The 26,539-nt window shown below is 68.4% G+C and overlaps 1 protein-coding gene across 1 annotated transcript; it reads right to left on the bottom strand.

Annotated features, from left to right (window-relative positions):
* Positions 1-3,770: 3,770 nt before the first annotated feature.
* CELF6 (CUGBP Elav-like family member 6) lies at positions 3,771-26,346 on the bottom strand. The gene is made up of 13 exons (XM_067305821.1): positions 26,076-26,346; positions 23,344-23,426; positions 12,912-12,960; positions 10,488-10,616; positions 10,308-10,387; positions 9,754-9,897; positions 9,357-9,501; positions 9,014-9,163; positions 8,686-8,748; positions 7,646-7,726; positions 7,151-7,294; positions 5,485-5,640; positions 3,771-3,867 (listed from the first exon to the last, which is right to left on the bottom strand). The coding sequence occupies exons 1-12, from the start codon at positions 26,344-26,346 to the stop codon at positions 5,513-5,515; spliced, it is 1,467 nt and encodes a 488-aa protein (XP_067161922.1). The 3' UTR covers positions 3,771-3,867; positions 5,485-5,512.
* Positions 26,347-26,539: the final 193 nt, after the last annotated feature.

Raw genomic sequence — 26,539 nt, 5'->3', positions numbered from 1 at the left:
GGGCAGGGAGATGGGCACAGGAGTGGTGGCCTTCACAGCTCTGGAGTTCATGCCCACTTTGGGTTTCCTAAGGGAGCAGGTCTCCTCACGCTTCGATCATGGCCCAGACCCCATGGCATGGGCTTGGGAGCCAGGCGTCGGGCTGGGCAACTGCCCCAGGCCACAGCAAGAGGTCTAGGGTTCTTCTGCCCAGCAAAGGGAGATGGTCTGAGAGCCGTGCTGGCAGCATCCAGTGCTCCTCCGACCCCCATCCCTCCACACACCTACCTCCCAAGGTCCCCATCGTGGAGCCAGGCATCTCCGAGCACCTCGGCCGCCAGCTCCAGCTCTCCAGCAGCCTGTCCCCAGCACGCTGGGGTGCCGGAAATCTCTGTGCCGTCACTGAGAAGGGATGGGGCCACTGCAAGGTGTCATGCCATAAGGAAGGGGTCTCACCACGGAGAAAGCATGGTGCCACAGGGAAGGGCTGGCTCCGTGGAGAGGCTCTGGTGCTGCGCAGAAGGCACCACACCATAGGGCAGCGATCATGCCATGGGGAAGGGACTACACCATGGAGCAGGGATCGTGTCACAGGGAAAGGACGGCATTATGGAGAAGGGATCACATCATGGAGCAGGGATTACGCCATGGGGAAGGGTCATGCCATGGGGAAAGGACTACACTATGGAGAAGGGATGGAGGCATGGAGAAGGGATGGAGTTACAGGGAAGGGATCATCCCATGAGTAAGGGATTGTGCCAAGGGGAAAGGACTACACTATGGAGAAGGGATCGCATCATAGAGAAAGGATGGAGTCACGGAGAAAGGATCGTGACACAGAGAAGGGATCGTGCTGTGGGGAAGGGACCACACCACGGAGCAGGGATCACATGGCGGGGCAGGGAGCCCGCTATGGAGAAGGGATCACATCAAGGAGAAGGGATGGTGCCAGGGGGGAGGGATCGCACCACGGAGAAGGGATGGTGCCCTGGGGAAGGGCTCACCCCAGGGAGCTGGGCTCAGCCCGTGGGGCCGGGCGCGCACCGCACCGCGCCGCAGGGAGCATCCCGGGGCGCCGAGCCGAGGAAGAGACTCACGGGCGAAACGAGAAGGAAAAATCCCACTGGACTGTGCTTTATTTCAGTCTAAGCAGATACCAGTAACTACAAAGATACAGAGTCAACGCCCGCGCGTCTGGCTTTCTACTACAAGGAAATCAAAAAGAAGGAGCAGCCGAAAAGAACCGGGGCCGGGCCGGCGCGGCGGCGGCAGCGGGTCACCGGAGGGACCGCGGGCGGGCGGGCGGGCGGTCGGGGCGCGCGGCGGTGGGCGGGCGGGCGGGCGGGCGGCGGAGCGGGGTATAGCAGCCGTTATGGCAGAGGTAGCTTTACACGGAGACCTCTCCGGGGTTATCCTGGTCGGTCCTTCAAGGTAGCAAGAGACTATGGCAGCAAAAGGTTAGCCCTTAGAGACGGCAGTTCCTGCTGGCTTTGTGCTCGACGGCGGCGCGGGGACGGCGCGGAGTGGGGACGGGAGCAGCGGCGGCCTCGGCCACCGCCGCGGGGACGGGGACGGGCCTGGGCCTCTCCTCACCCCCCCCCCCCGGCCCGAGCGGCAGCGCCGTCCGTCCGGGGCTCGGAGGCGCCGGGCAGGTCTGACAGCCGGCAGTGGCCGGGCTCCCACCGGAGGGATTCAAGTGTCCTCACAAGGAAAAATAAAAAAATACCCCGAGTGCCCCGGTCCCGGAGCCACGGCGGAAAGCAACACCGAGTCGCCCGGCCGCCCTGGAAAAACGCGCCTCGGCTCAACCCGGGATTTACAGAGAAAGTTAAGAAGAGACTTAAAAAATACGCTAGAGTATGTACAGTCGCTGCGGCAATCCGGCGGGAAGCAGGTCGCCATCGTGCACCCCACGCCGAGCCCCGCTTGTCCCCCGCCGGCCGTTTGCCGCCCCCGAAGTCACCGAACCGGGGGCAGAGCCGTCCCCCAGAGTGGCGGGGACACGGCGCGGGCGGCCGTCCCCAGCCCGCGCGCCATCGGCACGCGCCAGCCCCGGTGCTGACGGCCACCCTGGGGGCCGAGCCGGATTTTGCTTGGATTTGTGGGATTTTTTCCTAAAAAAAAAGAAAAGAAAGAAAAAAGCCACTTTCACGTCACCGCTGAAGTCGCTCGTCTCCGGCTCCGGGCACCAGGGGAGGGCAGCAGCCGACGGGAAGCGCCAACGTCCGTCAAAAGCAGGCGGCTCTAAATCGCTTAGGAAATGACAGCGAAACCCCAAAAAAAAGCGGCGCCGCAGCCCTCGGCTCCTCCTTTCCTGGAAAAACCACGGGCACACGCAAAAAAAAATAACCCCCCCGCGGCTCCGGGGGGGCGGCGAGGCCGGGGAAACGGGCGCAGCGACGAGGAGCCCTCGGAGGGCAAAAGTCCTCCGGCCGCCGCCGCCGCCACCGCTCGCTCCTCGCCGAAAGGGGTGAAAAACCAGGGAGCTTGCGCGGCCCTTCCGGAAGAGTAGAGCTGGTCAAAACGGGGCGCCCGGCGCTGTCTTCTCGGGGAGGGAGGGGGGGGGAAAAATATGCGGTTTCATCAGCTCGGCCCCGGCTCGCCGCAGGACCCCAAGCGGGCAGCGCTAGCGACTGCTCCAAAGAACAGAACCATGTGACGACTTTGACAAAATAAGTTTATTTCGGTGCGCCTCTTTTCTGCTGAAACCTCACATTTTTTTGTGAAAGAGGAGAAAAAAAGAAAAAAGAAAGAAAGGGCCAAAGAAGCAGTTCGCTCCGCCGGCTCCCCGAGGCGATCGAGGGGCTCTTTTGACCAGCTTTACTCGGCCGCTGCCGCCGCCGCCGCCGCCGGTGCCTCCCGCCCTCGGGCCGGCACGTGGCCGGAGAGGCGGCGAGGGAGCCGCCGGCACCGCCGGGCCCGTCCGGCCCTCGAGCCGGGCTTCTCTTTGAAATGCTTGCAGCTTCTACGCGAGGGGCTTGGGGGTTTTTTTTTCCTGTTGTTTCAGCCTTTTTTCTTTCCGTCCCGTTTTTTTTTTTTCTTCTGTTGTTTTCTTTTTTTTTTTTAATTAATTAATTTATATATATATTTAAAAAAGCAATAGTCCTTTGGTCCCTAAACTCTAAGGAATGATATGACTCTGAAACAAGTAATCCTATGTCCCTGTGCCAGTGACAAGCAGGGGGAGGTGCGTCTCCTGCCACCCTGCTCCATGGGATATATATATATATATACTTATTTATATATATCTTCTATAAGTCCAACATCCTTTTATCCTTTGATTTCTTTTTTTCCCTCAGCCAGGTGTGGAAAAAAAACAACACAATTTCTCTTTCCCTTTTCAAGCAAACGTCATCCAGGTGAAGCGCGTGAGCCTGGTCCGATCCCACCGGCTTTGGTTTATAATCCATTTGGAGCCTCCTTCCTCGTCCCTCCTCTGAAAGTTGTAGCAGCAAATGAGTGCTTTAATAAAAAATAATAATAATAAAAAAAAAAGGTAGGTCCCATCCTGGCGGCCGAGGTGCCCCAAGGCCTGGCGCTCCCGGGAATCGCAGCGCGCTCCCGGCGAGGGGCTCGGAAAGTCTCCGCCAACGGCCGCCGTCGCGTCTCTCTTCCTTCCTCTCTTCCTCGCTCTCTCTTTCTCGTCACGAGACAAACAAGACCGAGTCGAAAATCAAAAAAGAAAAGAAAAGGTACGACCAGAATGGCGCGCGCTCTCTTTCGCATTTCTCCTCCTCCGTCGCGTCTCCTCCTCCTCCTCCTCCTCCTCCTCCTCCTCTTCCTCCTCCTCCTCCTCCTCCTCGATATGTTGCAAAGAAAGAGAGTTACAAGTTTGGATACTGCACTTGGGGAAGGGGGATACTCTTCATACACCGCGGGACGCCCAACCTGCAAGACAGCAAAGGGGCACGTTAGCGCGGGCTGCCCCGGGCTTGCAGGCGAAAAAGGGACAAAAATAAATAATAAATAAATATATATATATATATTTAGGATTTCTTGCATCCGAAGCTAAGCGACCCCTCCTGAACTCTTTGGAAAGAGCACCAGAGCTGGGGCGACCGGTCCGGGCTGCAAGCACTGCCCATCGCCGCACGCGGTGAGACACGCACGGAGATCGGCAGGTGACCGCAGAGAGCGGGGAGAAGGGCGGAGGAAGAGGAGGAGGAGGAGGAGGAGGAGGAGGCTGGCGACACGAGTGAGGCACTTAGGGTTTCGGCTTGTTAGGGAGTGACCGATTTTATCGGGGTCTCCCGTAAGGGCCAGGGTTTGCTCGGCAGCTCGGGGCCGGGGCGGAGGCGCGAGCGGCCACGGCTGGTTGGGTGCAGAGACGGCGGCGGGGCCGGAGGAGACGAAACGCAAAGACAAGGTGAAGCGCTTTGACGGCGTCGGCGGAGGTCGGGCGCGCTTGGGGCCGCGGGGAAGGGGCCGCGCGCGGGTGACGTACGGCACGAACCGCCTTCTCTCCGGTGGCTTTTATAGCTCGTACGGACGGCTCCGACGCCGGCCGAGGCTTCGAGGGGGGAGCCGAGCCTCCAAGGAGGCAACCGACAGCGCCCGCATCAGCGGCGCGAGAAGGACCTGGGAGCCCCAGCGCCCGCTCCGGCCCTTTCCGCGTCAAGCGGCCGAGACGAACGGCTCCCGACACCGCTCCGCGCCGGCCGGCTTTGGCCCTGTGCAGCAAGCGGCGGTGCAGGCGACCCCGGACCACCCGCTCGGCTCCTCACCCCGAGGAGCCCCCAAAACTCCCCAAAACTAGCTCCAAGGACCACCAGCGACAGTGACAGGGACGTCACCGCTCGGCTCGGCCTTGCGGGACACAAACGTGAGGCTTCTGAGGCCCCTGCCGAAAGCGGCCGGCACCGTTCAGCCCCGCGGAGGCCACGGCACGCCGACCGTGGAGAGAGGCCGCGGTGGGGCATGGCGGCGCCTCGCAGCCCCCTTACCCGCATCCTGCGCATCCCCAAAAGCGGAAGGAGCCCAAAGCAGCTGCCGCTTTGGGGGTCTTTCCCGCAGAAACCGCATCCGCTGTCGCCAGTCCGTGAGCGCCCTGGGGCGCTCCCGACTCCACGGACGCATCTACCGGGAGCGGAGACCCCAGCGCAGGCGCGGGGAGATTTCTGGCGAAAATCTGGTCCGAATAACCGCGGTCGGTTCACAGCCGCCCCGCGGCCCCGTGCCCACGGGCAGCCCCTCGCACCCAGCACCGCCCGGGCGCTTCCAGCCCCCCGATCCCAACCTTTCCGGGTCCCTCCGGCCCTGAAATTCAGACCCAAACGGCCCGAGGCGCCACGGGGGACCTCCGCGGAGTGGGAAGGTGGCACTGGGGAGCTGGCGGAGCGAGGGGAAGGGGCACGGGCGGCCTTCGTCCCCCCGGGACCGGGGACCCGCCAGCGCGGCGCGCGTCCCACCCGGGCTCGCCGCACCCGGGACGCCCCACGCCGGGGGCAGCGGCGGGCGGCGAGGAAGCACCCGCGCCCCGAGCGGGACCCCGCGTCCCCCCCTTACCTCTTTGCAGGGCCGGGGCGAGCAGGGGTCAGTAGGGTCTGTTAGCGTCTTTTGGCCGCTTTAGCTGGACTTTTAGCCTCTTCATGCCGATCTGGAAGCCGTTCATGGCCTGAATGGCCGCCTGAGCGCTCGCTGGATTGTCAAAACTGACGAAACCTGGGGGCGAGGGACGGGGGGGCGGAGGAGGAAGGACGCAGGCCGTCACCCAGAGCGCCACCGGGTCCCGCGACCGCGCGCCAAGCGCCTGCCAGCTGCCACCGCCGGCCCTGCCCCTGCCGCCGGGGAGAGGGTGCCAAGCGCTCCTGCAACCGGGCGCGATCTTGGCACTCACGGGGCTGTGTCACCAGTGCCGAGGTGCACGGGGCGCTGGGGACGTCACCGCTGCCTCCCCATGCCTGGGCAGCCAGGGAGCGGCCAAGGGCGCCGTTGCTGAGGTCCCCGAGGGAGAAGAGGAAAGGGGGAGGAAGGCTGCCGGGGGTGGCAGCCTCTGAGACATGAAGGACACCAAGGTGGCAGGTCCTTGGGGTAACGGTGCAGCCCAGAATGGCAGGGCACCGAGGTGACAGAGCCTGCGGGGACAGCAGGGTGAGGGGGTCTGCGGGGACACCAGGGTGACGAGGTCCTTGGGCCCGGAGCATGACGGTGGTGGTGGCAGCGCTGCTTGGCCACGCAAGCAGATCAGACGTGGCCGTCTGCCACAGCTGGCGGTGGCATGGGAGGCCGCGAGGGCGGGCGCCTCGGGCTGAGGACATGGGGACGACGTAAAACCGGGTAGTGCACGTGCGAGTCCCTGCGTCCCGGCACAGGCGGTGAAGGGGCATCTTGCCACCGGCTGCAACTCCCGGACGGGGCGGCACGGATGGGATGAGCCAGGCTCCCCTCAGAGGCGCCAGAGACAGCGCGGCCAGGAAAAGTCCAGTTAAACACAGGGAAAAAATTCTGCGCCGCCCAGGAGGTCAGACCACGGCTGGGATGGCCACGAGTGCCGCGCCGGTCGAGCGGATGTGTGCTCGTCCAGGCTTCGGGGTGTCGCTCAGCCGGCGGCGGCAGCGGCAGGGCGGCCCTGGTGCCAGTGCAGCGCACTGATTTACCTCCGCTGACGGCTTCCCCACTTGCACCCGGGCGCGCGCCCGCGTGGGTGCCCTCGCCCTGGCGCACAGCTCAGCCAGGCGCTCCGACGGCAAAGGTTTCCGTGCGCCGGGCACAAACCACCGGACCTGACTGCAGCGAGACCTCGGCCCTGCGGGCAGCCTTTCGCGGGGACGCGGGCTCAGGTCCCCAAACTGGGCTCTGCAAGATGGTCGCTGCCGCACTGCCCTGCCGCTCACGGACCCGGCACGCGGGACCTTGCAGAGTCACCGCGACCCCTGCAAAGCCTGAGCATGGTGGGGGTTTTCTGGGGGGGTGTGGAGAGAGGTGGGGTGACCCGAAAGGAGGAAGCCACTGATGGGACCTGTCACCAGCTTTCCTCTGCTAGCGCTCTGCCATCAAACCCTTCTCATCCCGGCAAAGCCCGGCTACGAAAACCCAGCGTGATTTTTCCTACCGACAGCACGCTGTTAGCTCCCGTTTAGCAGCTCTCCTTAGCAAAGCAGAGCAGAGCGACGGGGGGGACGGGCCGGACCCCAAGCCCGGGGCGAGGGGGGAGCCGCGCGCCGGCGCTTACCAAAGCATTTACTCTGGTTGGTGGCACGGTCCACAAAGACTTTGGCAGAGATGACGTTGCCGAAAGGCAAAAACATCTGCGTGAGCTCCGCATCCCCGAATTCCTGGGGCAGGTGATAAATAAACAGGTTGCAGCCTTCGGGACCTGGGGGACACACAAAGGACAGCCACACATCAGCCAAGAGGCCACCTGCGCCTTCCTCCTCCTCTTCCTCCTCTGGCGCCGGCGGCGAGCTGGGCCTTGGCTCCGTCCGTGCAAAACGCCCAATCCAGCCAAACGCCGCTGGCAAATCCTCTCCTCCCGGCACGGGGCCGCTTTCCGCAAGGCCTCCGCTCGCTTACTGGAGATACGGATTTGGGGGAATTTCCTTTCAAACGACCGAACGCGCACACTGCCTCACCAGCCGGGGAACGGGCTGCCAGAGCCCCCTCCTCCCGCTGTCGGCCCACGACGCTCGGGGGCCGCCGGGAGAGCGGGGCGCCCCGGCACCCTTACCTTCTCGCTGCTGCTGCGGGATGATGGGCGCTTGCTGGGGGAAGGCTTGGCTGATGGGTGCGTAGGCGGTGGGATATGCTGCTGGAACAGAGAAACGCCGCGGTGAGACCCCGGCGCCCGCCCGCCCGCCGCCCCCGGGGCCGCCCTCGCTGGGTGCCGCTCGCACCCCGGCTCCCCGCGAAACCGCTTTGGAGCTGGCTGCCACGTGGTGGGGGTTTTTTTCCATGTGGAAAAACTGGGCACAAAATCCGCATTTTTGGGGGGAAGCAGGGATGCTGAAATCTTTCTCTGCGGCAACGCCACTGGCCTCCGGGCAAAGGGTCTGGCGTGAGCGATTGCAGAGCCCGCTCTGTCCCCAGGTCGGCTGACGGTGGTGCACGGGCAGCCTGGGTGACGAAACCGCCAGGAAGGACGGAGGCGCCGGACCCCATCCCGCTAGCCTTGCCTGGCTCAAAGCTAAGCACGGGCTCCCTCCATCGTCAGCAGAGAGAGGTGCTGCCAAGGGGAGTCGCGCGGTCTGCGGAGGGGCGCGGGGTCAGCGTCCCTCCGGCAGTGGCCCTCTCCTCCGGGGACGGAGCAGAGCGGAGGTACCCAGCCGGCAGAGCCAGCGCTGCATCCACGCAGTGACTCCCACCGATGAAGCGAACTACAAACCACTGCCGAATACGGCTATCTCCCTGCCCAGGCGCTCGGGCCACACGCAACAAATCCAAGCTGGTGTTTGGGTAGAAAGCCAGCACTTTTGGTTGAAAAAAAATTATAATCTGTGATCGAAAACTTAATTTTCTGTTGAAAATCACTGTTAGCGCTCCTAATTAAATTCGGCTCGGCATAACTCCACAGCACACTCCGATTCCCTTCCCGAGCAACAGGGCGAGGGACAGAGCCGGCCACGTCCTCTTGGAGAGACGTGAGCGTCCCTCCCAGGCATCCCCCCTGCCCGGCGGCTCCTCGTTTCGCCTCGAAGCCCCGCGACGGCGGGAGCGGAGGCAGAGCAGAGGACAGGGCCGGGGGGAGAAGCGCAAAGCGAAGTCGGAGACCTGCGTAGTGCTGCATGCCCGCGTAGGCTTGCTGGAGGGGGTCGGCCACCGTGGGGCTTTGAGCTGGGAAGAGAAAAGAAGGGAGAAGGAAGAGCGAATAAGCAAGAGAGACGCAGAGGACGAGCAGCTCTGTATCCCGCCGGAGGTGCGCGCCGAGCGCGTGCGTCCTCTGCGCTCGTTCGGGTCAACGCACACGGCACGGGCCAAGCAGAAGCTTTCCGCGTGCGCGCCCGCCTCGGGACGCCCGCCCAGCGGCCGGCACCGCGGCCGGGCCCCCCCGCGAGGGGCATTTCCACCCCGCAGCCCTGCCCGGGTGCCCGGCGCCCACCTGGGTACGGGTGGATGCCGTTGGTGTAGATGGTCTCGGAGGCGGGCTGCCCGTTGGTCTGCGGCGGCAGCGGGCTGAAGCCGTTCACCCCGAGCGGCGTGGCGATGCTGGGCACGGGCGCCGTGCTGATGCCGGGCGGCGTGCTCGTCCCTGCGGGCCGGGCGGGGGGCGTCAGCGGCGGCTCCCCGCGGCGGCCGAGGAGGACAAGGACGAGGACGAGGAGGAGGAGGAGGAGGAGGAGGAGGAGGAGGAGCGGGGGCGGCCGCCACCCCCCACCCCGGCAGACGGCTCCGCGGCGCGTCCTGCCCTCCCCGGGCGGCCGAAGGGCCCCGCTGCCACATACCTGACGACGGAGTCAGGGGGGCGGCCACGAGCCCGCTGACGTTGAAGGCGGCCATTTGCTGCATCTGGGCGGCAGCGATGGCGGCCATGGGGTTGAGGCAGGTGCCCTGCGCCGCGGCCATCAGGGCCGCCTGCTGCTGCATTATCTTGAGGGAAGAAAGGGCGAAAAAGGGGGCAGACGCAGCGAGAGGCGGGGAAGAGGGGGGAGAGGAAGAACGAATTAACATCTCCCCTTCGCACCCGGGGCTCGGAGCGAGGACCGTTGCCGCCGCACCGGGGCCTGGACGAGGATAGCGAAGGCGAGGGGACACCAACGCAGGCGCGGCGACGCCGTCCTTGGTGCCCAGCACGCTCCCCGCCAGCCCCCGCGCGCGTGCCGGCCCGGCAGCACCCCGTACCGCTTGCGTGTAGGCCCCGTAGGCGCCGAACTGGATGGTCATGGGGTTGAAGATGCCCAGCTGCCCGGCCATCTGGTGCATGCGCCGCAGGGTCCGCTCCTTGTCCGTGTCGGCAAACTTCACCACCAGGCTGGACGAGGCGCCCTGCGAGACGGGGCCGGAAGGGCTGACGGCGGCGCCGAAACCGCCGCGCGCTCCCGGCAGTGCCCCGGCCTGGTCGGACACGGCCTCCCGGACACCGGGCTGTCGGAGCAGCCGGCGCTCGGTCCGATTAGAGCCGTCTTCCCCCAGGGCGGCTGCCCCTCCGCCTCCCTTTCCCTTCCGCCTCGTTCGCGGTTTCGGCCTTCGCCGGTAATTAAGCGGCAACTTGCCGCGGCCGGCGGGCGAACTAGCCCGTCCCTCCGAGGAGAGGGGGGTCCACGGGGGGATTCGGACAAGCTGGGTTCAGATCCAATTAGCCGGAGGGTGGAATTCGCCGGGGACGGGATTAGGGGGAGGGCAGGGGGCTGCAGGCACGCGGCTCCGGAGGCTGCAGCCGGCCGGCCGGCGCTTACCGGCATGGTTTGGCTGCCATGGAGACTGTTGATGGCAGCCTGCGCCTCGCCGTGGCTTCCGTATTTCACGAAGGCACATCCTGCGGGGGAGAGGGGCGCGTGGCCGCGGCGGCACCGGGGAGGCACCGTGCCATGCCGCGCTGTGCCGTGCTGCCGCGCCGCCCGGCCCCCAGCACCCACCTTTGCTGGCTCCGTCAGGTCCCCGGAGGATGGTGCACTCCTCAATCTGCCCGAAGGGCTCGAAGAGCCGCCGCACGTCGTCCTCGCTCTGCTGCTTCCCCAGCATCCCCACGAAGAGCTTCCTGTCTTCTGGAAAGCAACCACGGCCCGTCGGCGAGCGGCCCCCGCCGCCCCCCGCCACGCGGCGGCGACTCTCGTCTCTCCGGCGCGGCCGCCCCAGGGACGCCGGGTGCTGCCGGCCTGCGCGGCACCGGCCGCCGCACTCGCGCCGTCGGAATAACCCGCAGCCTCCAGCCGTGCCGGGGGGCCATAAATAACCCAAACGCGGGAGAAGGGCGAGTAAATAATGAGAATTTCACGATCATTGCCAGCATCCGTCTTGCGCGGCCACGCGCTCCCGCCGCCCGCTAATGGCGTTTGACAAAGAAAACGAGGTGCCCTGTCAGCGCGCCGCCGGGGAAATAAATAAATAACGGCGGGAGACGAGTCATGCCCTGTCCGTAAAGGTACCGCGAAAATTAGTCACGGGCCCAGGGCCGGCGCGTGCTCCGGTTCCACGTGAACCGTCTCCCGCCTGGGCTCGGTGGCGGCGGTGGCGGCATCCCCCGGGCCGGGCACTGGGGCTCGCCGCAGCTCTCGCCCATCGATTTTTAATCCCTCACCAATTACGTTCGGTGAGCGAGTAATTTATGTGCTGGGTCCCTGCGGGACGGGCTCGCACCAGCCGCGTTGTGTTTAATAACCGCGTCTCGCTTTGAACACGCGGATATTTACCCCCGCCAGAGGGATTTAACGCACCCGGCTGTCACGCCGAGGATGCGCGGCCGCCGCCAGGCTCCTCCGTGCGGCCCCGGCCACAGGGACGTGCCGGCGGCTCCCGTCTGGCCGCCCCCAGCCCGACTCCTCACCCCCACGTCCCCCCCACTTTGCCCAGGGGACGCCCCGAGCCGGATGGCTGCGGGACCCAACGGCCCTGCTCGGAGGTGTGCAGCTTCGCCGGCACCGATCCCGGCCGTGGCTGCAGGCCTCACTGGTGTTACGAGAGGCGCCAGGCCTCACACCCCTGCCTGGGAAGGGGCAGCAGGCTCGAAACACCCCTGCGCGGTTTCGGCTCTGCCACAGCACCAACACGGAGGGCGGGAGCCACACAGCGGCTCCGCGGCGCCTGTCCCTGCTCGGGTCCCCGAGCACCCGCCGGGGGAGCGCGGGCCGGGCTGAGCCCCGTGCTGTCGCTCGCCGCCTTTCCCAGGCATCGAGCGAGCGTCCCTGCGCGGCAGGAGAAGAGGGATGACGGGCGCCTGCCCCCCCCAGCTGGCGCAGAGCCCCGAGAAATCCCTGGCAAAATCCCTGCAGAGCACCAGGAGCAGAGCCCCGGCCCGGGCACCGCAAGTGGGGGGCGGCCGCACGGGGAGCAGAGCTCCCGGCTCCCCGAGAGGGATGGGGACCGCGGGGGCTCATGCGTCCCGTGGGAGGGCCAGATCCGGTCAGTCGGGGCCCGGCCATTTCTGCTCCCGGCCCAGGGATCATGCCCATTTTGGCAGTACCCAGGGGGAGGCCGGCGCGTGGCCCCTGCGAGCGGCGGCACCAGCCAGGGTGCCTGCGCCCGGCAGCACCCTGAGGGCTGCAAACCTCGGCGGCGAGCTTGGGGGGAGCGTTTAGCTTCGAGGAGGGCTTGCAAGGCCACAGGGAAAAGTCACGTTGGCGACATGCTGGCTGGCTGACGTTCGGAGCGAGAAAAGGCCGTGTTTTATAGAGTCTGGCTCGGACCGTAAATCACACGCTGCATCCAAGCCCTGCAGGCCTGGCAGGCCCGGCTGTGCTGCCGGCGCGGCCCGGTGCCGGCTCCCCGCGCCCCAGCTCTGCCGGGGTCACTTCTGCCCTTCCCAGCGCGCCTCCGAGCGGGTAATTTAGCCGTCGGAAGATGAAGGGGCTGTCAAGCCCGGCGCTCCGGCGCTCTTCCCAGCATGACGTCAGGACATTTATTGCTTGTCTTGTTCCTGGCCTGCCGGGCGGCAAGAGCAGAGATCTTGTTTGCTTTTAGATCTGGTTTGGACGCTAGCAGCAAAGCCAGTTCCTTCCGCGGGTGTCTCTGCAAACAAACCTGCCCGCGGCAGCCGCGCCGGTGGCCGCCCGGGGGGACAAACATCGCCAGCCCTGCCACAACCCTCCGTGCGCGGGGCCGTGGGGCAACTCGGGGGGTGCTGGGCACAGTATCATCACAGCCCTCGCCTGCTCCGTGTGCCCGGGGCTCATCTGTCACCGCTGTGGCATGTCCCCAACCCTTCCTGCCTTTGCAGCATCACAGCGCAGGACTCGCTGCGCTGTCCGTCCCCAGCATCCACGGTCCCCTCCACCCCCCGGGCCCCCCGGGACGGTGCCATCACCCCCTGGCCACGCAGAGGCAAGCCAGCCGGGGGTACCTACCTCCTCGGCCCTCGCTATCCGCTGGCTTCACCTGGATGGGGCGGTTCATCTGCAAAACACAACCGGGAGCGGGCCGTTAGCGGTGGGTACCGTGGCCTGCTGGCCACCGCAGACCCCTTCCACAGGGAAGCACTAATCCAGGCCACGATTTGGCACCTGCCTGGCACACAGATGGGAAGAGGCAGGGAGAAGCCGGCTCCCCCAGCACGGTCACCTGCAAGAAGAGGCCTGGATTTCCTGCTGACACCGGACCGGGCTCTGAGACCCTGGCAGTGCCACCGGGGATGTCCCTGCTTGGGGGGGGGGGGTGAGGGGCTGGGGACAGGGCATGAGCCGGCCTAGGGTCCGGCGCCTGCCAATCCATCTTGCTAATAGAGCGGCGTATTAGGAGAAGCCACTGATGCCATTTGACGGCTATTATGGTCAATTAAAGCTCCGCCGCTCGTCACGCCGCCAGCCGGCCGGTAAAGCCGAGGCACTGGGAGAACCGGGAGAGGCCGGTGGCGGAGCGCGGCAGGCGTCTGCGGGGCCGCCGGTGCCGGCCTTGGCCGCGCGCCCGTTTTCCTCGACTGCAAAGGACTGCAGAGGAGGCAGCGGCGCTGAGCGGGCGCCCCCGGGCTCCCGCAGCCCCCCTGGCCGCGCCGCGGCCCCCACCGGGGACACGCACGCACACCCGGCTGCGGGCCGCACGCGCTGCAGGCGCGGACGCTGCGCTCCGCCAGCCCGGTGCCCCGCCGAGCAATTCCTCCTTTCATCCCTTCTTCTCTCCCCCTCCTTCCTCCTTCCTCAAAGCGCCGCAATTACGGCGGTTGCCACGGCAACAGGCGTGTTCCCCCCGCGTCGCCGCGGAGCCGGGCCGTGTGCTCGAGAGGGTCGCCACGGCGACGGCGAGCCATCACGCGTGACGGGCCGGGGAGCGGGCGGCCGCGGGGCACACGCGTGTGAGCCCACTCGGGGCCGACGGGCACGCACCACCGCGCACGTGTCACACGGACGCACCGCCTGCACACGCACAGTCCGGCTGTACCGCGCAGCTGGACAGGCAACACGTGCCCGGATGTGCCCCGCGCGGGTGTAGCGCCCGCATGCGGCTGCACCACCACCGCACGCGGGCACAGCCGGCAGGTAGAGCAAGCACACGCACAGGCGGATGGCTACACCCCGGAGACAGCCGCCGCCGGAGCGGCACACACGTGTGCACTGCCGTCCCCCACGCACGGACGCCCGCGCACCCCGGGAATGAAACCGCCCGGCACGCGGCGGCTCGGCCCCCCCCGGGGTGGGCGCTGGGTGCCGCGGGGGGGGACACACTGCCAGCCTCGGCAGCGCTAACGAAGAGGAGGGCTAACGAAGAGGAGGGAGGTTTCCACAGCAACCGCCTCGTCTCCAGGGAAACGCGGGGAAGAAACGTCGGCGAGAGCCAGGGATGCTCCGAGGGCGCCGCGGCGGGGTGCCGGGGGTGGTGGGGGCACCCCGGGGGCGGGCGGGTGCCCCCGGCCATGGGTGCGCGGGCACGCGGGCGCCCGGGGCAGGACATGGCCCCGGATGGGTGCGGGGACGGGGCCGCGCACGGGGTGTCCTGGGGGGGCACCCACCGCCCCCACAGCGACGGGGGGTCCCCGAACGGCCGCTCCGCCCCCCGCAGGATCCGGCCCGCCCCAGGCCCCGGGGCTGAGCGCGGCCCCCGGCACCCGCCGTCCCTCCGGGGAGCCGCCGGACACCGCCGGCACGCGGCAGCAGGGAGGGGGGAGGCCGCTTTCGGGAGGGGGGAACGGGCGCTGGCCCCCTCGCCGAGCCGCCAATCACCCTTACGAGCGCAACGGCCTCCGATGGGATATATTTCCCGTGCCCGACGCTATACGCTTAACGTAATAAAAACCCAGCGCCGGTGATTTAGAATAACATTTACGGAGCCGCAGAACGTCAGCTTGATGCGTCTCTCTCCTTCGCTCGCCCGTTATTAAACCGTATCGATTCTCCGGGGCCGCCTGATGTTTATAAATGTCAGGCCGCGGGGACCGACCAACCTGCCCGGGGGCCGCCGCCGCCCTCGGTCCCCCCCCCCAGCACGGGGCTTTCACCGCCACCGGCATCGCCCCGGCCCCCGTGGCCCCTTGCCATGGCGCTGTGCGAGCCCCCTCCCCGGCGGCAGCCCCCCAGGCCGGACTCTGGGGACAACCGGGCCCTCCCGCCCCCCTGTGCCCGCCTGTCCTGCACGGCCCGTCCCCACGACGGCCCTCCGTGCACCCCTCCGAAACAGCCATGCCCCCATCCCAACACCCACACAGCCACCCCTCCATCCATGCCCCCAACACCCCTCCAGCCATGCACCCATCCCAACACCCACACAACCACACCCTGAACACCCAGCCATCCATTCACCCTTCCATCCAACCCCTAACCCCCATCCTCCCATCCATTCACCCCTAACACCCATCCATCCATCCCCAACGTCCATCCATCCCTGCCCCTAACACCCATGCAGCCACCTATCCATCCACCTCTCCTAACACCCATCCATCCCTTCACCCACCCATCGCCCAACACCCAAATAACCGTCCATCCCTCCCTCCACACCTACACAACCACCCATCCATCACCCTAACTCCCATCCATCCCTGTAACACCTACCCATCCATCCCCCGTCCCCAACACCCACCCATCTATTCACCCATCCACCCCGCAGCACCCATCCATCCCCCAACACCTGTCTATTCGCCTCCATAGCACCCATCCCTCCACCCCCGTAGCACCCACGCATCCACCCCCGTGTCCCCCAACACGCATCCCTCCATCCCCCAGCACCTACAGCCCCATCCGTCCGTCTGTCCACTCTCCCACCACGTTACCAACCCACCCTCATCCCTCCTTCCCTACCTCCCCCATGTTCCTGCCCTACGTCGCCCCAGCCCCGTCCCTGCGCACCCCAAGGACGCACTGACGCACCTGGGAGACCCCGGCTGGGGTGTCCCAGCACCCGCGCTCTCCTGCCAGGCACTGGCACCCATGGGTGCAACCCATGGCCAAACTCTCCCCGCCGTGGGACCCGCTGGAGATAACAGGGCCAGGACCGCCTGACCACCTCCCAGGGACAGGTGCTGTGTGGACTCTCTGATGTCTGCAATGGGGCTGGGCTCACCCCACAGCTGGAGGCCCATGGTGGCCCCTCTCTCCCCCATGCTGGAAGCCCTTTGAGACCGCGCCGTGCCGTCAAACACGGCCGGAGCCAAGACACGCGCTCGCTTGAGAAACCCGGCTAGAACCCAAGCTGGAAGGGACCCTCTTTGGCCCAGGTTTTGCAGCTCTTGCCACCAGAATTACTTTGCCGCCTTGGCGCCGCTCCACACGCCACGTCCCCACCACGCTTTCCCCTGGCAGCCAGCAAAAGCCACACGCCGGCTGGCCGCGTCCCGCCGTCCCGTGCGTGCAGGGGAGGACACGCAGGGAAGGTGGCAGCAGGCAGGGGGTCATGGCCCGGCCCAGCCGCACGCTGCCGCAAATTCGGGACCACACCAGCTCTGGGGAGAGTTGGCCCGAAGGCTGCTTGGCCTGCAATAAATCCCTGCGCCCCACTCCCCGGGGCCGGATGGGGTCCCGGCTATCGCCCTGCCGCGCTTCTTCCTCCCGGGTCTCGCCCTCTTCCTCCGCGGTGCCGAAAATACGCCACGCATACGAATCGCCGGCGGTTCGCGCCCGCCCGAGACGGAGGCGCCGGGTGACGCTCGAGCAGTGGGTGCCCGCAAGAGCCCTGCTCCCACCGCCAGCGCCGTGGGTCGGGGTGTCCCCAGTGGGGGCTGCTGCCGGCCCCCCACACAGATGTACCGCCGGCACCCAGCTACTGTAGTGGAGTCAGCCAACAGCCGGAGCGGGGAGACAGCTGCTCGGGTACAGGCAGCCGTCTGCCGTGGGAACAGCCTGCTGGAGACCCCAGCAGTCGTGGGCAAAAGCGGGTACCTGTCCTGGGGGGCACGGCCAGCCTGGGTACAGCCGCACAGCCTGTGCACACGGCTGCGCAGCGCCCCAGCACACCCCCATGCACAACTACACACCTGCCCTAGCACACCCCCGTGCACAACCGCACAGCTACGCACAGCTGCACGCTTGCACCAGCACAGCCCCACGCACAGCCATACATCAGTCCCAGCACACCCCCAGCACAACCGCACACCCACGCACAGCCGCACACCCGCCCCACGCCCTTCCCAGCACAATCGCACGCCCACGTGTACAGCCACACACCTGCCTCAGCACAACCGCACAGCCAGCCCAGAACACCCCCACCGCACACCCACACCCACTCCCCAACACAGCCCCATGCACAACCGCACACAGCCACGCCCCTACACCAGCACCTCTACAGTCAGCCAGACACCCCTGCACAGCCACACAACCCTAGCCCAGCATCCCCATGGACAACCACGCTTGCACAGCCGCGCACCCACGCACCACCACCCGCCTCCGCACACCTGCTCGCCCACCCAACACCCGCGCGCGAGCCTCCGACCCACAGCACGCTCCACGTGGCTGCAGGCGCCGCACGCCCGCGGGCACGCACCCCGCGCGGCGCACAGGCGTGAGCGCACACGCGCGGCCACCCCGCTGGGCACCCCCTGCCTCAGTTTCCCCATTGCTGGAGGGGCCACACAGCCCCCCGCACCGCCGCAGCCCCCAGCCAGCCTGCACCCCGCACACGCACGCACGCTCCTCTCCCCCTGAACCTGCACGTGCACACGCTCCCCGCCATCACACCCCGGGGTGCAAACACCCCTACGCCCCCCCCAGCGCAAACACCCCCCGCCTGCACACCCCTACGCCCCCCCCCACCCCGGGGTGCAACCCCGCACCTGGCATCTGCCTACCAGCCCCGGTGCGTGCGTGCACACACGTGCACACACACCGCCACCGGCACACTTGCACACCCACCCCCCTGGGTGCACACACCCCCCCACCAACACACTTCTACCCACACGCCCAGGCCCAGGGGGCAACAAAAATGCACCCCCCAGCACCCCGCCACACGCACCATCTGGGGCAGGTGCACATCCCCTTGCACACCTGCAACCCCAGGGTGCAAACGCACACGCACACTCGGCCCCAACGCACCCGTACCCTGGCCCCAGGGTGCAACACCCCGTCAGCCACAGCCACACGCAGACCCCATCCCTGGGTGCAAATATTCCCCCCTTGCCAGCGCCCCAACCTGGGTGCAAATAACCCCCCCCCAGCACACACGTACACCCACCATTCCCGGGGGCAAACACACCCCTGCACCGAGAAATACCCCCCATCGCCGGGTGCAAATGCACCCCCCCACCCACAGCCCCCCCCCCATCCCCGGGTGCAAATGCACCCCCCCACCCACGGCCCCCCCATCCCCGGGTGCAAATGCACCCCCCCACCCCCAACCCCCTCCCATCCCCGGGTGCAAATGCACACCCCCACCCCCAACCCCCTCCCACCCCCGGGTGCAAATGCACACCCCCACCCACGGCCCCCCCATCCCCGGGTGCAAATGCACACCCCCACCCACGGCCCCCCCATCCCCGGGTGCAAATGCACACCCCCACCCCCAACCCCCTCCCATCCCCGGGTGCAAATGCACACCCCCACCCCAACCCCCTCCCATCCCCGGGTGCAAATGCACACCCCCACCCCCAACCCCCTCCCATCCCCGGGTGCAAATGCACACCCCCACCCACGGCCCCCCCATCCCCGGGTGCAAATGCACACCCCCACCCCCAACCCCCTCCCATCCCCGGGTGCAAATGCACACCCCCACCCCAACCCCCTCCCATCCCCGGGTGCAAATGCACACCCCCACCCCCAACCCCCTCCCATCCCCGGGTGCAAATGCACACCCCCACCCCCAACCCCCTCCCATCCCCGGGTGCAAACACATACACCCCCCTCCAGGACACAGACCCGCACCCCTGCAACACCCTCTCCCATCCCTGGGTGCACATACGCCCCCCCCCCACCTCTGGGTGCAAACGAGCACAAACAGACCCCGGCACACGTTCACCCACCCCATCGCCGGGCGCAACCCCCCCCCCCGACACCCGGCCCCCGCCCCGCCCCGGTGCAGCACCCCCCGGCGCAGCACCCCCGCGCCGCCGCCGCCCGCCCGCCCGCCGCGCCGCCGCGCAGACAAAGGCGGGGGCCCTACCTCGATGCAGAGGATCTTGGAGCCGGCCGGCACCCACAGCAGCGGCGGCCGCGGGCCGGGCGCCGCCACCTGCGGCAGCTGCATGGCCGCCGCCGCTCGCCTTGGCCCGCCTCGCCTCGGCCCGGCCCGGCCCGATGCGGTGCCGCTCGCCTCGGCCTGCTTCGGCTCGGCTCGGCTCGGCTCGGCTCGGCTCGGCCGGGCGCAGCGCGGCGCGGCGCGGCGCGGGAGGAGGGGCGGGGGGAGGGGCGGCCGCAGCCCCGCCGAGCCGGGCCGAGCCGGGCCGGGCCGGGCCGGGGGGAGGGGCCTCGGCAGGGCCACGCCCCCGATCCTGGCCACGCCCCTTCACCGCGCCGAGGGGGCGGGGCTAGGGCGCGGCCGGCCCCGGGGGTCCGTGTCCCCCTGGCCCAGGCCCGAGGGCGGCAGCGCCCCACGGCCCCCCGGCCCCGGCCCAAAGGGGCGGCGAGGGCAGTGGTGCCCCATGTCCCCCGGCCCCAAGGGGAAGTGAGGGCAGCGGTGCCCCACGTCCCCCCAGCCCCGAGGGGAGGCAAGGGCAGCGGTGCCCCACGGCCCCCCAGCCCTGGCCCAAAGGGGCGGCAAGGGCAGCGGTGCCCCGTGTCCCCCGGCCCCGAGGGGAAGTGAGGGCAGCGGCGCCCCACATCCCCCCAGCCCCAAGGGGAGGCAAGGGCAGCGGTGCCCCACGTCCCCTCAGCCCCAGCCCAAAGGGGCGGTGAGGGCAGTGGTGCCCCATGTCCCCCGGCCCCAAGGGGAGGCGAGGGCAGCAGTGCCCCATGTCCCCCCGGCCCCAGCCCAAAGGGGCAGCGAGGGCAGCGGTGCCCCGTGTCCCCCGGCCCCAAGGGGAGGCAAGGGCAGCGGTGCCCCACGTCCCCCCAGCCCCAGCCCTGAGGGGCGGCGAGGGCAGTGGTGCCCCATGTCCCCCGGCCCTGAGGGGAGGCGAGGGCGGTGGCACCCCTGGTCCCCATTCCCGCCGCTGCACCCCTCCATCCAGGCAGGCAGGCACAAGAGGCGGGGAACCGGGGCTCTTCGACGCAAGTGCCAAATTCACTAGAATCGACACGAACGGGAGGTAGAAACGGGCCCCGTGATGGGAACCCCGGGGCCACGCGCGGCTGCCGCGCGGCTGAACCCCAGCGAGGCCCCGTGCAGCCTCCCTGCTGCCGCCACAGCGACCACACCACCACCGTGGCCTCCCGGCCACCGCTGCGGCCTCCCCGCCACCGCCACAGCGTCCACACCACCACCACAGCGACCACACCACCACCACAGCGACCACACCACCACCGCAGCCTCCCTGCTGCCACCACGGCCTCCCCGCCACCATCCCCGGGGTCCACACCACCACCACAGTCTCCCCGCTGCCACCACAGCGTCCACACCACCACCGCGGCCTCCCCACCACCGCCACAGCCTCCCCGCCACTGCAACAGCGACCACACCACCACCACGGCCTCACTGCCACCGCTGCGGCCTCCCCGCCACCGCCACAGTGACCACACCGCCACCGCGGCCTCCTTGCCACCGCTGCGGCCTCCCCGCCACCGCCACAGCGACCACACCGCCACCGCGGCCTCCTTGCCACCGTCGCAGCCTCCCCGCCACCGCCACAGCATCCACACCACCACCGCGGCCTCCCCACCACCGCCACAGCGTCCACGCCACCACCGCGGCCTCCCCGCTGCCATCACAGAGTCCACACCACCACCACGGTCTCTCTGCTGCCACCACGGTGTTCCCACCGCCACCACAGCATCTTGGCTACCACCACGGCCTCCACACCACCACCACAAGGTCCCTGAATGCCACAGCCGCCAGGCCACCTCCACAGTGTCCCGGCCACCACCATGGCCTCCACATGGGGACACGACTGGCACCCGGGGCTGGATGGCGCTGGGGGGGATGCGCGACGTGGGGGACGGTGCTGGGAGCGGCGAGGGGCCTGCGTGTAGCTGCATGGCCACAGGGACGCGTGTGCGCCCACGGGGACACGTGTGCATGCACAGATGTGTGCCCATGTGCAGGGTGTGCGCCCGCGGGGACACGTGTCCATGTGCAGGCGTGTGCCCACGTGCGGGTGTGGGGATGTGTGTCCGTGAGCCGGACCCTGCAGTGCCACACACACAGCGGCTCTGGCTGCTGTATGGAGCTTCCTCACTGTCCAGGAAAGCGGGGTGTTAACTCTTAAGCCTACTGATGCACTGTGCCAGCGAAGAGAACGTGGGCCAGGACAGCACGTCTCCATCGATGCCGTCCCCCCCTCGTCCTTCTGGCGCCCGCGTCGTGAAGGCTCTCTCCACCCGCTACACACAGATATTTATACAAGCGAGCACGGCTCGGACGGCGGCTGCCAAATGCCCCCAGCAGTGTGCAGGGCGGCGCTTTGGGGACCGCCGCCACCCCCCACTCCTTGTGCGCCCCGGGGTCCCGCAACACCTCTCCCCTCGCCGGGGTGTCACCTCTCTCTGGGGGCCCCGGGGCGCCGTCCTGCCGCTCCCTCCTGCCGCTGGCCTCTCGCCGCCGCTCCTGCCCTTAACGGGCGTGCTGCGAGCCACGTGTGGGGAAAATTTATGGGGCCCGCGGTTTACTCAGCCAACCGGTGGCGCTATCGATTTTTATTTAGGGGAATAATTAAATATTTATTTTCACTTTGTTAAGCTCGGGAGGTCGAAGCCCGCAGAAGGCAGAACAGCGTGCAGGCGGGAGAAAATCGATGCCTCAGCTTGCGGCCTCTGGAGCAGCTCCCGCGCCCGCGGGGCCGGGCCGGGCGGCCCAGGGGCCGCGTTCGCAGCAAAATCTGTCTTTCGCTAGGAGAAAGGGGAAAAAAAAAAAAAAATAATAAAAAAGGAGGAAATACTGCCCGAAGCTGGCTGCACCAGAGAGCTGGCAGCTGGATTTTGAGCGCTGACCCGTGGTGGGGGCGACAGCCGGGCTCGCATGAGGGCCGCGGCCGCCCTCCGCGCCGGGGCCACCACTGTGCAGCGGGGCTCATCAAAGACTGACGAGGCCGCGTTTCGTTCGGCTGCGTGTCCCCGATCGATCTATTTGGTGTTATTTCAAATTGCCGCTCAATTTTTAATGGCCCCCAGCCACCAGCAGGGCTGCACGCCGGGACCTGCCCTCCCTGCTCGGCCGGCCCCGGGCGCCCGTTTCGGGTGCGGGCGAGTCACCGGCTCCCGGCAAATCCAGCTTGACCCCAGGCAAATCCTATCTGGGGACTAAAGCAGCAGTTTTGAAAGCCAGCCTGCCCAACGCAGCCCGAAAGCATCCCTGCCCCGCAGCGGGGCCGCATCCTGCCCACACGGCCCTGGCCTCCCGCGTGCCGACAGCGTGCCGGGGCCAGCTCCCGGCTGCTCGTGGAGCCGTGCGGGTCATGCAGAAACCGGCACGATCCCCTGCTCAACATGGGGAAACTGAGGCACGGGGAATCCTTCCCTTGTGCGTCACACACCAGTCAGTGCCTGGCTGAGCACTCCAAGCTCATTGCAGCAGTGACACCCAAGCACCCGCTGGGCACCCGCCGGCTCACTGAGCGGCACCAGCGAAATCCGTATGCTCCAAGATCAGCAAGACAAGGGGCTGCAGTGACCGGACACCTCCGGTTTCTCACCCCCCAGGGCAGTGACAGCAGTCGCGTGGCGGCGTGCGCCCGTCCCAACGGCGGGGTCCGAGCCCGGTGTCGGGATGCAGCTGCAGCTGCCGCTCGCCGGAGCCCTTGGCAGGAGCCGGGGAAGGAACCCGGGGCACGAAACCAGAGCGAATTCATTTAAAACTCCAGATCAATATTTGCAAGTCTCTCTCCCCCTCCCGCTCTAACCGCAAGCGAACGGTTCTTATTCATTACGATTTAATATTTATATCCCATTACAGGAGGCGATAGCGAGGCAGGCGGCCCCCCGACGAGCGCGCCGGGGAAGTGGCTGCGAGCAGCCCCCGCGCAGCGGCGTTTGCTGGGTGCAAAGTGCACTCGCAGGCAGGTGGCCGCGCACCCGCTGCAGTGGGCGCGGGGGAAACCGAGGAACGGCGGCGCGGCGCGGCACGCAGCGGCCACCGAAAGCCCGGGCATGCGGAGCCGCCGGGCGCCCGGCACGGGACCCTCCGAGCCTCCCCGAGCGCCGGCGGGCTGCTCGCCCCCCAAACACAGCAGGGCCTGCCGAAAACAGAGCGGCGATTCGCACCCGCCGCCGCCGCCGGGGAGCCGGCCGGCGCCGCGCGGTCGCCCCCGAGTGCCACCGGCGGGACGCTGGCACTTACCCCCGGCAGCGTCTTCTGCTCGTGCAGGGCGCTCTGGGCCTTGAGGGCAGAGTCCCGGGCGCAGTAGGTGAGGAAGGCACAGCCTGCGGAGACGGGAGACGGGAGACGGGAGTCAGTCACCCCCGGCGCCCCAGCATCCCCCCGGCACGCACGGAGCCGGCCTGGCGCCCGGCAAGGCGAGTCACGCGGGCGCTTTCCGTCCCCGTCCCATTGCTCCCCTCCCGGCTGCCCCGCGGGGTGCAGCTCTGCCCTGCTGCTTCGCTCCATCCTGCCGGCGCCGAGCCTGGCGCTCCTGCCTCCTCCGGCCCCGTGGCGGCCCTGGGGGCCACATGCCGCTGGCAGCTGCTGCAGCCCCGCGTCCGCATCCCAAACCTCGCGGGACGCAGAGCGAGGGGCGACGTTTCAGCCCCCAAAACGGCATGGGGGAAGAGCGATGACAGCGAGGTGAGGGAGGAAGGCGAGAGCGAGCGAACCGTGGGCTGCGGCACTGCGAGGCCGGTGCGCTCCCGGATCCCGGCGTGTCGCTGCGGGGCGGAAGGGCCAGGAGCCCGGCGAAAGCCGCAGCCACGCTCCTCCGGGAAGACGGCGATTTCCGAGCGTCAAGCTGAGCTCCCGGCGCCACGCATCGCTCCGCAGGCGGCCGACCAGCTCCCGTCACCCACGCCGGCGGCCAGGCGGCTCCGCAGCCCGGGGGACCCTGCCTGCCGCGGTGCTGCGAGCCCCCGTCCTCCGCCGGGGCCTGCCTTCCCCCAGCGCCGGCACGTCCGGCACCCGCTGCCAGCCCCCCATGCACTCTCCTCAGTTGGCCGGTTGCAGGATGCTCCGGGCAAGCCAGGCGTGCCGGGTCCAGCCCCTCCGCTGTCCCGTGCACGTGGCGGGTGGGCAATCAGAAACGCGGCCAGGGCGAGATTTTTCCCACGCTGACTCACGCCGCCGAGCGCTCGCTCACCCACGATGCTCGGCGGGAGCCGGGGCGCACGGCACTAGCGAGGTCGCACGCGGAGCGGCGCCATGGGAAGGGGCGTCCTGCCGGGCCGGGCGCGCGGCTCCCATGCCCGAACCCGGCGCATGCCGCCGTGCCGCTCCCTGTCCATCTACCTGAGGGCTCCCCTCTGCGATCGTTGGATGCGGTCACATCCAAAAGCTTCTCAAAGTGATATTAAAACAGCAGCAAAACAGTTTCCCTTCAACAAAGTAAATATTTAATGAATAAAATTGACATTGATGCATTTTTAATATTGGCACAATTAAATCTGCCAGCTGATTAAGTATTAATAACTCCTAATAAGTACAATCAGCATGCCTCGGAGCCGAGGGGCCGCGGCCCCGGGCGGGGGGGTGCGGAGGGCCGGGGGCCGTGGCACGGCGGCAGGGGCACGGCCACCCCGGCGGGGGGCACGCCGGCAGCCCCTCGCCAACCGCCAGCCGCGCGTGACGGGGAGGCGACGGTGGCGGATCGCTTCAGCCGCGAGCTCGGCGCGCCTCTGCCTTCCCGGCTGCCTGCGCTTCCCGTGTTTACCACCTCAAATCAAGCTGGCTTCCTCCTTCCTTTTTTTTTTCCTTCTTTCTTTTTTCCCCCCCTTGCAGGCGACGACGTGGATGGTTCCCCCGGCGTCTGGGAGAAGTTGGGAGCCGGGCGGCTCCAGGGACAACGTTTGAATCGGGGTTGAGCCGCGTTCCCTGGCCGCAGCCGCCGACGCCTGGAGCGGCTGGGCGGCCTGGCAGCCCGTGGGCCCGCCACGTCCAGGTGTCCGGCCAGGCATGGATTCCGCCGGCCGGGCACGGATGAAGCTGAGGCCGCCGGGCTGGGAGTGGGGAGCGCTGGCAGTTGCCCTGCGACCCGCCGCCGCCAGGCCCCACGCGGCCGCATCCGTAAACACCGAGTTTCGGTTTCCTAGAAACTCCGCACGGAGCCGCACGCTACCTGTGTCCCAGGGGCTCGTTTGCAGCCGGCAAACGAGCGCGCGGCTCCCAGCCGGGAGGCCCCTGGTTCGCCCCGGCCCTGCTGCTGCGCCGGGGACCGCCGGGTTCACGGGGCGGTTTCTAACGCGAGCCCCGCAGCGGGCCGGGCTCGGCACACGGCTCGTCGGCACCTGTCCAAGCCGGGGTGCAGCGTCGCTGACCCCGCGGGCACGGGGCTGCCGCCCGGCACCACACCACCCGGGATTCACCGCCCGGGGCACCTGCTCCTCGTTCTGCAGCCGGCCGCCCCGAGCTCCCGGGGCCTGCTGGGCACCGGGGCAGCTATTGCGGGCGGCCCGGCTGCCGGAGGAGCCTGGGGACGCAGGGCGGCGGAGGGGGCCGGGCAGCGGGCGTCCCATCTCGGACGGGTGTCCCCCATCGCGGGTGGGTGCCTCATCCCGCCAGACTCCCTAACCCTGGCGGGTGCCCCCATCCCCAGACGGGCACCGTCACCCCGGCCGGCACCCCCGTCGCAGGCGCACGTCCCCATCCCCAGGTGGGCGCCCTCCCCCATGTGGGTGCCCCCGCTCCAGGCGGGACCCTACCCCGGTGGGTGCCCCATCCTGGACAGGCACTGTCATCCAGGCGGGCGCCCCCGATGCCAGCCAGCGCGCCCGTCTCCGGCGGGTGCCCCCATCCCCAGACGGGCGCCCTCGCCCAGGCGCACGTCCCCGTCCCAGGTGGGCGCCCCGTGGCGGCCGGGCGCCCCGGCCCGGCGCTGCCGCCACGCTGCCGGTGCTCGCCGCGGGCCGGGCCGGGCGGGGCCGTACCTTTGTGCATGCCGGTGAAGCGGTCCTTGAGCACGGTGAGCTCGTAGATCTTGCCGAACTCCTCGAAGAGCGGCTTGAGGTCGCTCTCCTCCAGGTTGCGCGGGATCTGCCCCACGAAGAGCTTGATGGCGTCGTGGTCCTTCATGGCGATGGCGCCGGGCGGGTGGCTCAGCCCGTTCACCCGGCCGCTGTTCGCGGTGCTGAACGCCGCGCCCGCCGGGCCCGCCTCCGCCGCCGCCGCCGCCGCCACGCCGCTGCCCGCCGCGGCCATGGTGCCGCGCCGCCGGCTCTGCCCGCTGCGCCCGCCGCTGCTGCGCGGGGAGGCGGGCGGCCGCCCCGCCCCGCCCCGCCCCGTCCAGCCCCGCCCCGCCCCGCGCCGCCCCGCCCCGCGCCGCCCCGCCCCGCGCCGCGCCGCGCCGCTCCCCGCCCGCCCCGCGCCGCCCCGCGCCGCCTCCCCCCGCTCC

The sequence above is a fragment of the Apteryx mantelli genome, chromosome 15 (assembly GCF_036417845.1).
Source record: "Apteryx mantelli isolate bAptMan1 chromosome 15, bAptMan1.hap1, whole genome shotgun sequence".
In the NCBI taxonomy this organism is placed as follows: Eukaryota; Metazoa; Chordata; class Aves; order Apterygiformes; family Apterygidae; genus Apteryx; species Apteryx mantelli.
The sequence above is the reverse complement of the archived record's forward strand: the minus strand, read 5'-3'. Positions and strand labels throughout refer to the sequence as shown.